Below are 10,938 nucleotides of genomic sequence, written 5' to 3' on the forward strand. Positions count from 1 at the left end.
TTAACTTCCAGAATAGCATTTTGAGATTATTTAGATGTTCCTACTTTTCCCCTTGTTTACTGTTTTCTGAAATAAGCACTGGATGCGACTGAAAAGGCTTGAAATTGTGTCAAAGTGATGTTTTAATCTCATTGAAAAGTGTATTAAAGGACAAGATGTAATTTATGTGAGATGCTTCGATGAAAAGAGAGATTGGAGTGGATGATACTTTCACTCTCCTGTGAACCTCATGTCATGTTTATATTGAAGCCTGTGTAGCTAATCTAATTTTCAATAACTAGGATGGTCCGCCAGAAAAAGCTGCTGTGATTTCTCTTCTTTCTTTCTTTATTTACTTATTTCATATAAATTCGTTCTGACTTGTCTACCTCTTTGACTGAGTGAGGCCTTTTCTATTTTTGGCTAACGAGTGAGGATGTCAGATAGGAATATTTTAGTTACAATGCTATCATTCCAGTTTTTCTAGGCGAGGCGCCATAAATTCGTGAGATATCGTCTTACTGTTGTTTACAAGCAATACTGTACTGTGGTGGTAGCGCTTTCCCGTATCTTAATGATGCATATACCAGAAGCCCAATTTTAAAGCCTAATTTTCTAATAATGCCCGTTTCTTGCCCACTTTACCTGGTCTTTTTCTCGATTTAAAAGTTAAACTTCACAAAAACATAACTACAGTTTTTTTCTGTATACTAGGATGTCAATTATTCGACACATTTTTTGTCTAAAGTATCTTTTGTTTAACGTGTCTTGTGAAAAGAAATGGTCTAGTATCCCTTAAAACTGACAAAATGAAACAACATAAACCTACATTTCATAATACATTTGGTATTTTGCATCCTGATTAGCACATATTACACGTGTGTACTTTAACAGTAAAAAAAAACAGAACAGACTTGAAAATTACAACTTTTATGTAAGGCAAAAAAGGTGTATTCAGGCTGTTAATTACAAGGGTTTGTGTCACTGGAATCTTATCAATGACCCGTTTGATATTACTGTAATTACTGACAAAATAAGACAAGGATGGATCACAATACAGAATATTTCTCTATCAAAACAATATTGTGCTGGAAGTCTGGTTAATACATAATATAAACAAACATTTTATAAAAGACTCCTGCTGACAAAACGTGATTAAAAGACGGGTCCTGCCTTTTTTTTTTTTTGCGAACCCCAAACTCCTATTGGACTAAGGATCAGGCCCTGTTCAAATAGGTACTAATATCGATATATCCTGTAATGAAAAAAAAAAGAAAAACAAAGGCAGAGAACTCTCCCATTAGTCTCAGGCTAACAACTTCAACTTCATTTAAGTGTGTCTTGCAGTTTCTCCCTGATTGTTAGCTCTTGAATCTGACAACTTGGTACTGCCAGTTCATCCACAAGCCAGGGCTCCGATGAAACTTCAGTGTTACTGCAGACTGCAGTGTAGATCAAACATACAGAAGATCGATACTATTTCATTTAGGCGCAACCAAAATATAAAGCACTTACTGAAAGTCAGTATCAGATAGAAATGAAGGAGTGACAACAAAAGCTAGGGATTTCTAAACTCTTCCTAATGCATTGAAGAGTAATTTATCAATACTGGCTTGAGCTGGAAAAAGTTGAGCAAAATTCCCTTGGAAAATGGCTCTTCCGGACCTCATTTAAACATCTGGTTTTGCGATAATGATGGTTTACAAACCCATAATTACAGATGTATTTAGTAAGTGATCGAATTGTTTATTAACAACCATTTATTATTTTTTTAAACCAGACTAATGTACTGAATACACTTTTGTATTTAGTTTAGTATTCCTATCTAGAGAACTGTTAGAAACGTCCCAGGAGTATAGTCAGTTCCATTTAAGTAGCTTCAGAGCGACATTTATTTCCCAAGCAGTTGGGGTTGTTGCTTGTACTAAGGGAATCTGCTTGGTTTTAATAATATTTCATCAACATTTACATTAATCGTCACACGTTAATATCCGTCTGTTTTTCCTTTCTATGTGTATGTCCCATTCCTTTGTCCCTTACGGATTCCTGCATATTGTCATTAAGGTTTGGTGACTTTGGCGTTTGCTCATCAGTGCGCTGACACTGAAAAAAGAACAGTGGTCCATGTTTAGGAAGCTCTGTTTTCGTTGATTTTGAGGGGAAACAAGATCGAACCCAACTTCAGAGATAGGACAAATCATTCCCGTTTCCTAGTAATAGTTTGTATGACTAACAATAAAAAGCTGCCGTTTGGGTCTTATTGGGGTTTTTATTTCAACCGTAATACGGACAAGAAAGAAAACAGTAACTAAAGGATTTGGAGAAGGCTCGTGACTGCTCATTTTGGGGGGATACATGGTGTGTGGTTAGAGTAAGCTTTGCCTGTTGGAGCTTTCCCTGGATGGCACAGCTCTCCTTGGGAAAGGGGAAAGACATTTCCTGTCGGGGGTTTAGCCTTTTCCCTTGTCTTTCATTCATAAACCTGGTGGCTGTAGACACAGCTTGAATATTGACGTCTCTTCCCCCAACTGCTCCTCCGTTAACCCAATTACAGAATTCATCAAGAACTGTGTTGAATTATCTCTTTCCATACAGTATCAGCATTAGCCTAATTAAAAGCTATAATGTCTGATATAATGATTAAATCGTTAGCTCTGCTGTAGGGAAGCAATATTTTGTTTTCCCTTCAATTAGAAGCTGATTGAGGTTTTCAGAGCAGGTCAGCTGTGAAATTTGAATTATATGTGCGAGTACTGTTCACAGGGTGAGCCCCTACTCGAAAGCTCCAGAGATTCTCCAAACGCTTTCACTCAGCGAGCAAGGAAGCGTCAACAGAAAACACACGGAGAGATGATATATTTGCTTTAGGATTGTGGAGTTAGGATCTCCAGACCAGATTAACTGTTAGTATTGGAAAGGGAAAGGACTTTATTTATTTACCCTTGTCTCAGTCGCTATCCATCCCAACTGGCTATTACTTTGAGTCCAAAGCATGATCACATTCTTGCAGTTACCGAGACACTAAAGACTTGTTCTTTTGCTCCGGTTGCTTGTCGCTGGTCCAGAGGATGCTCCGAGCTGGATTTCACAAGCAGAGTCGGTTTTGATTCTGCACTGGCCAGGAGCCTGTTCAGTAAGGGCATGGGCAACCTGGAAGGGATGCTGCTTAAAGCCAAGGCTGTGGGGGTGTGAGGAGAGAGGACTAGAGGTGAGCTGGAGGGGGCTGAAGCAGCCGGCTCCGGGCACTGCTCTGGGCAGGGAAGCAGAGCCCAGGCAGCGAGGCGGTGTTTCTGAGTTACTTTGCAGCCAGCAGACGGCGATCGCAGCCTGCGCTGGGGATCTCCTCCAGAGTCCAGCGCTGGCTCGCTGCAGCCCGGAGCTGGGTCCTCTGCCGCAGGCGTTGCTGCCTCCTCCTCCTCCTCACAGGGGCCCAGCCACTCACGACCTCTGGCAGCAGCCACAGCGCCGGCTTCTGGCCCGCTGGGAGAGGCGCAGGCGGGCTGCAGAGGAGGCAAGGCGGGATCCCCCAGCTGGGCTCCCTTCCCGCCACAAGCGCGCTCACGCAGGAGGGAGACGCCGCCTGGGGAGGTGCGGCTCGCAGCCAAGCGGAGCCTGGTGTGGGGGAGCCGGGAGGGGAGGGAATCACTTGTGGCTCCCGACGCAGCGCAAGCGGGGCGAGCCTGCGCTTCCTCCACCCCCGGGCTGCGCCAGCGCCGGATGCGGGACCTTTCACCCTTTCTGCCCCGCTCGCCTCTGGCGACGCCTCCGCTGGCGCGGCTTTCCCCGACATTTAGGTTTCCTCGTGGGATCCTGGTCCCCGAGGAGCAGAGGCATCAGCCCTGCATTTATTTCCTAAAAATACCGTCCCCCGCCCACACACAGGCTGGCCCCCGCCCCCGCTCTCCTCTCCTGCCCCCGCCTAACTTCGGGCTGGCTTGAACTGCACTTCTCGCTGCAGAGAGCGAGTTCAGGGAAAGCTCTTCCCCGCAGCCAGCCCAAGTAGCAGCCGGCAGCCTCCGCTCCCGGCGGGGCGATGCCAGCAGGCCATGTCCGTCCTGCTATTACACAGCGTCGTGGAGTCCACTGGGCTTTTAGCTTCACTCTGGGAAAGTTATGAATAGGGTGACCAGACAGCAAATGTGAAAAATGGGGATGGGGTTGGGGATGGGCGGTAATAGGAGCCTATATAAGAAAAAGACCCCAAAATCGGGACTGTCCCTATAAAATCAGGACATCTGGTCACCCTAGTTATTGAAGGCCTGGAGGCCTGATTGCTCGAGCCTGGATCTGCTCTGTAACCCAGGACATACTGGGAAGTGGGGCCAGAGAAAAGAACAGGAACTTAGATGCCTGCTCACTACCCTGGGCTGCTCTTTATCCCAAGTCGGTGTTGTACAAGAACACCACAATCTCCTGTCAGGATACACAAGAACCAAGTGCAAATATAGTCAAGGAGCTAAACTACACACACACACAAAATGAACCCACCAATGAAGCTCTGAGTGTGAGTGCAAAGATTCACAGTCAGCCCTGTCGCTTCACAGCTAGCTGTGCTGTCTGTCCCGGGGGTCATGGGGGTGTGCGGGCTGCAATCATACAGCGCTATTCCCCTCGAGATCCTCAAAGGGATGGCACAATGTGACATGGCCTCATCCAAATAGCATCAGTGCTGGGCAGAGCTCCTCGCCCTGGCCTGTTTGTGTTTGGTTTGTTGGTGGGTATTTTCTTCGCGGCATTTTTGTTGTTGTGGAAGGAGAGGAGCCGATGAGTTGTATTGTTTGGGGTTTGTTTGTTTACTGGAAGAGGGGGTGGCATGGCTTCCAGGGAAAGTAGAAAGATTATGGATGAGCTAGTATACGGCTTTTCTTCTCCCCTTGCCAGACTCGGAGTCTTGGCGCTGGGTGTCCTGCTGCTGCCTGATTGGCACACGGAGCAGCTGTCAATCAACTGTCACTTGGCAACAAGTTACACCTGCAGTTTGAGTTTAACGCTCATAAATGCAGCCGGCACCCAAAGTGCCTGCAACTGGGCCATAGTAACATAATCCATAAAAGCTTTATTGCGGGTGCTTTGAACACTTGCAATAGCGCAGTATATACAATTCAAGGCTAAACATCTACCGTCAGTTGAAATGCACGGGGAAACAAAGGGCAATATCATATTTGGAAACAATTTGCGAGAATATGATTGATAGAGAAAAAAAATCTATACTGAGTCAAAGTCAGTTATCTAAATTCCAAGGATTATAACTTCTTCCTGTGATGAACGTTAGATTTCGGGGTATGTGTTAAACGAATTGCCGAATTCCTATGGAAAAGATAGCACCAAAACCGTTTCATACAACTTATTTTCAGGTCTTTGGCTATTTTAAAATCTAATTTCAAAAATAAAATATCACTCGGTCGTTAAGTGACAAAAACAGTTATAACTTCTTATAAATCATTGCCTTTATCTGTTGGTTTATTACAATACTTAACTCTCCTTTCTTTGTCAGCTGTCAAAGGGGAAACTATTTATTTCTTAAACAATACACACACATATTAATTGGTAACTTTTAAAATACATTATTAAACAACTAAACTGTTTGGCTTGTTTTTCCCCTACAGATGTAACAAACTCATTATCATTAACTAAAATAAACAAGCTACTAAAACACTGAGGGCCCGATCCTATAATCTTTAGTTTAGTAAATCTCCCATTGATTTCACTAATGACTTCAAGGAAAGTTTTGCATCAAAGAAACAAACAGCAGATTGCAAAATAGCGCCTGGATCCTGCTCCCATTAAAGTCAATGGCAAAACTCTCATTGAATATAGTGGGAGCAGGAGCAGGCCTCATACATTTAATAAAAAATGTATGTAAAGTAATATTATTCCTCTAAATTAATCAAAATGAACGTGAGGAGATTACTACTTAATGTCGAGTAATCTAAAACGAAAATTGTTTAATCTGGACACAGAACATCACGCTGTTGCCTTGTATATTATAACAACCCTACTATATAAAAGTTCTACAGCAATAACAGTAATGGCGGTGACTGGTATTATTTCTGTACTTTGGACAGCCATTAGGGTCACGAAAATTAACACTCACATAAAGTGGGAGAAAGAGAGGGGATGCCAGGTGTCCATTTCCTCCCACACTATGAAATATTATTATGATCATGATTCATATATGTTTATTTGTACTATAGAATGGGCATTTACAGGACGATATTAAGGGTATATAGTCACTTTCGTTATACACCCTTATTTGCACCGCAATACAAAATCACTGGAATCTGTCTCACTGCTCAGCCAGGGAACAAAAATGTTCCCTTTAATGCTTTCACAAAGAATTAAGTTGTCCATGTTTACTTTATAGAAATGCAAGATGTTTATATATACATTTAGAAGTCTCAGGTACTTTAAGGCCCCTAGATCTAAATATATAACAATAGCAATTTAGGTGATTAGCCTATATTATGGCCTAGGCCTTTGTGTATTTTCAGTACTTGGAACAGCCATGTCATTAATTTGGGTAGAAACATTTAAGGTCCGAGTTTACAGTCATCATTCAGGCAATGCTCCAGTAGATATAACGCCTTAGGAAGAATGGATAGATCTCTACCACACAATTCGGAGATCTGCGCTGATATAGCCGGGGGAGGTTTCTCTAAGTAACGGGTGCGGGATCGGGCCATTGTCTTTTCAACTCCACATTTAACATAGTAAACATCGAGTTATGGACTGGCATGTTGATATTATTTATTAATCTACTGAGGTGTGCTACTTCTATGCTCTGGAAGTCAATAGCGCAGGCTTTAAACAAGTGCGTTCATATGGATGTACTGGATTGATCAAAAGGTCTGTTGAGTAAATATATGAGAATAATATAGGCTCCCCCAACCATTTCACCACCCCCATCTTTTAAAAGGAGTGAGGGAAAGTTCAGTGAGAATTTAAGGAAGCGTGAGGTCTCTAAGGACACGCAGGCAGAAGATTCAAATGTAAGGCTCAGGAATGCGGATGGTGTGTTCCTGTGGTTCTCCAGCAAACACACAGGCACGCAACAAATCATTTCATGTATCCCACCACGCACCATCGTGTAGTGCTGACACAGGCACAAACGCACCTGCTAGGGTTAAGGCAAGAATGTCATCCCTAACTTTGTAATTGCCTGACTTTTGTAGGCTATGTAGCTAGCACACTAAGTGTTTCGAGTGAGGGGTATTATTGTTGCAGGATTAGAATGGTATTTAATTACTATTAACTCCTCTTTACCTAGCAGGGCAAAGCAGGGTAGCCGTGACCCCTACTCTGGCCCCTCCCAGCCTCCCCTCCACCCCCAGAATAGTTTATACTTCTCACCTCCGGACGTCACTCCTCAGCGCGCCATGCAAATAATCCCCCGCCGCCGCGTTCCGATTGGCCACGGCAAACTAATTTAATCCCAGTTCGGTGCGCGGTGTATGGCTGCTGGACTCCTCTCTCTGTGTGTCTCTCGCCAGCTCCTCCTCTCCTGATTCCTCCCGGGCAAGAGGAGGGAAACCACAGAGAACAAATTACTGTGCAACTTCTCTCTGGCTCCGGGGTTTTTTTTTCTCCCCCTCCTCTCTATTTTCTTCTCCTCACTCCCTCTCCCTCTTTTTTAGTTATCGTTTAATTACTTTTTTCGGTGGCTTTTCCTCTCTCTTCTGCTCTGTTCACCTGGGAGCAGCGGACGCAAGTCACACACAAGCTCTCTAGAAGTTAGCAAAGAACAACAACAACAAAATAGCTCTGTTAAGAATAAGGGAGAGAGAGAGAGAGAGGAGGGGTGTGCGTGTGTGCCGAAGAGAGAGAAGGACATTTCTGAGTGCTCTGCACACTCCTCCTCCTTGCAAAGTGAAGCAGCAAGTTTGCCCTGCACCTGTTTGAGCAGCTTGAATCCAGATCGCCAGCAAGCCCTGAAAGTGGTTTTCAAAGGAGAAAGTTTTTTTTGCCTAAGGTGTTGCCGGGTGTGCTCCTTTTTTTTGGTCTTTTCTCGTCCCTTCCTTCTTGGCTCTCTATGTTTGATATTTTTATGCTTGGTGCCGGTGGAAAATAAAAAGCTACTTGAATGTACAGCATGATGATGGAAACGGACTTGCACTCCCCCGGCGGAGCCCAGGGCCCCACTAACCTAACGGGCCAGACCGGAGCGGGAGGCGGCGGAGGCGGCGGCGGCGGTGGGAACAAAGCGAACCAAGACCGGGTCAAGAGACCCATGAACGCTTTCATGGTGTGGTCCCGGGGCCAGCGCCGGAAGATGGCCCAGGAGAACCCCAAAATGCACAACTCGGAGATCAGCAAGCGCCTGGGGGCCGAGTGGAAAGTCATGTCCGAGGCCGAGAAAAGACCCTTCATCGACGAAGCGAAGCGGCTTCGGGCGCTGCACATGAAGGAGCATCCGGATTATAAATACCGGCCCCGCAGGAAGACCAAGACCCTGCTCAAGAAGGACAAGTACTCGCTGGCCGGGGGGCTGCTCAGCGCCGGCTCGGCAGGGGGCGGCCCCGCCGGGGTCGGGGTGGGCTTGGGGGTCGGGGTGAGCCCCGCCGGCGTGGGCCAGCGGCTGGAGAGCCCCGGCGGCACGGCCAGCGGCGGGTACGCGCACATGAACGGCTGGGCCAACGGCGCCTACCCGGGCTCGGTGGCGGCGGCGGCGGCGGCGGCCGCGATGATGCAGGAGGCGCAGCTCGCCTACGGGCAGCACCCGGGCAGCGGCGGGCACCCGCACCACCCGCACCCGCACCACCCGCACCCGCACAACCCGCAGCCCATGCACCGCTACGACATGAGCGCGCTGCAGTACAGCCCCATCTCCAACTCGCAGGGCTACATGAGCGCCTCGCCCTCGGGCTACGGGGCCATCTCCTACGGCGCGCAGCCCCACCAGAACTCGGCCGCGGCGGCCGCGGCGGCCGCTGCCGCGGCGGCGGCTTCCTCCGGAGCTCTGGGCGCCTTGGGCTCGCTGGTCAAGTCGGAGCCCAGCGTGAGCCCGCCGGTCACCTCGCACTCACGGGCCCCGTGCCCCGGGGACCTGCGGGAGATGATCAGTATGTACTTACCGGCCGGAGAAGGAGGGGACCCGGCTGCGGCTCAGAGCCGGCTTCACTCCCTGCCCCAGCATTACCAGAGCGCCAGCACGGGGGTCAATGGCACGGTCCCCTTGACACATATCTGAGCCGGGAGGGACGGAGAGGGACAGAAACTTGCATTGAACCCGGCTGAACGGTACCTCTGTCTGTCTGGCCGCCGCCACCACTCCCCTCCCCAGTGCACACACTCGCCGGCTCCCTTTTTGTACAGAAAATGTTTGGATGTTCTTGTAATAATAATAAATAATAATAATAATTAATAATAATAATGAGGGGGAAAGGTAACGATTGCTCTAATTACCTTTTTTTAGGACTAGTTTCTGAAACTAGTTTTTGCGTTTTAGACTGAACTTCTGTGTTTTATTGAGACTTTTGTACAGTATTTATCATTCATCCACGAGGCACAGAGCGTTTTATTTGCTAAAGAGAAAAAAATCACAAAAAGACAAAAAAAAAATAAGAATAATCACACAAAGATCTAGGCGATGCCAACTTTTATACCGCAGAAGCGTTACCCGCTTCTTCCTTGGATCGCTTCTTGTGTAGGCTTTTTATTGCCTAATTAAGACAAAGTTGATGGGGAAACAGTTCTCATTTATTACACATGTACTAAGACAAATCCAAAACCACACGTAAAAGTTTGTGTAGATGTTATTGCGGGGGTTTTATTTGTTTGTTTATTTATAAAACTTTTTTTTCCCGACTGCAACATTATTCTTGGTTTTGTAAAACTTTATTGTACCTTTATTTTTATTTTTTATTTTTTTTGTTTTGTTTGTTTTTGTATGATTTCTTGTAAATGCATTGTGAATTAATTTTTATTTTAGGCGTTACGAGGGAATTGTGTATATAGTTTACTAAAAAGCCTTTCTGCTAAAGAAAAGTCCTAAGGATGCGTTCGTTGAATACTGAGTTAAATAAATTTCAAAGTGGAAAAAGTCACCTGTTTTTTTTTCAATAAACCCGAAAGGTACTAATTTTATACGCATGGTATGCCTTAAAATATAACCGGTAAACCTAGAAATTGAAAAGGAATTTAAAAATATGATCAGAAAATAACATAAAACAAATCCCGTATTGTGTTTAGATTTCTCACAATCTATATAAAACTGAAGGGATGAAAGTAACAAAAGTGGTGTAGCTTTTTTTTAAAGATTATTTTAATAGCTGTTAAGTATTGTTAAGAAGGCGACCTATTAAAATACTTTCCATAGTACTCGTGGTTCATTTTGTTTATTTTATTTGTGGAACTGACTGTCCAAACCTGGAGTGATTTCATGGCTAGGAAACTTTTCCACCTTGAACTAGGTTAGGGGCTCTTATCAGGTCTGGACGATCTGCCTCAGATTTCAGACTGGGGATCCCAGCAGCGATGGGGAAACCTTGTCCCGGAGGGATGCAAAGGCTCCAGCGTATGCACAAGTTCCTCTCTAATCACCACAACAATTGCAAGAGAAACTGATTGGGTTTGAGTGTAATGAAAAACAATCTCTGTACCAAAATTATTAAAAGAAGTCCTGGCCCTCCCAACCCCCCCGAGGGGGCTGCAAACAACGCTGGACTTCACACACACGCACACACGCGCGCGCGCGCACACACACACACACACAAATCATGTGTAACTGGAATGCAAGTTCTTAACTGGTGTGAAAAGCTGTCAAGCAAAAATGATGTATTTGTTCCTAACAGGATCCTGATGTTGTTTAATGCTTTGAAAATTTACTATATTTTTTTCTACGTGTTTATCGGTACCTTGCGATATTCTGGAATGAAAAGTTTGCTGTAAACTTCATTTAATAGTAACGACAGCACTCAGTATTGCATTTAAAAAATCATATTGTAGCGAATAAATTTTGAA

At 45.2% G+C, this 10,938-nt stretch overlaps 1 protein-coding gene across 1 annotated transcript; it reads left to right on the forward strand.

Moving 5' to 3' along the window:
- The first annotated feature begins 7,508 nt into the window (after positions 1-7,508).
- SOX1 (SRY-box transcription factor 1) lies at positions 7,509-9,776 on the forward strand. The gene has a single exon (XM_039520811.1). The coding sequence runs from the start codon at positions 8,060-8,062 to the stop codon at positions 9,164-9,166; it is 1,107 nt and encodes a 368-aa protein (XP_039376745.1). The 5' UTR covers positions 7,509-8,059; the 3' UTR covers positions 9,167-9,776.
- Positions 9,777-10,938: the final 1,162 nt, after the last annotated feature.

Source organism: Mauremys reevesii, linkage group 1 (assembly GCF_016161935.1).
Source record: "Mauremys reevesii isolate NIE-2019 linkage group 1, ASM1616193v1, whole genome shotgun sequence".
NCBI lineage: Eukaryota > Metazoa > Chordata > Testudines > Geoemydidae > Mauremys > Mauremys reevesii.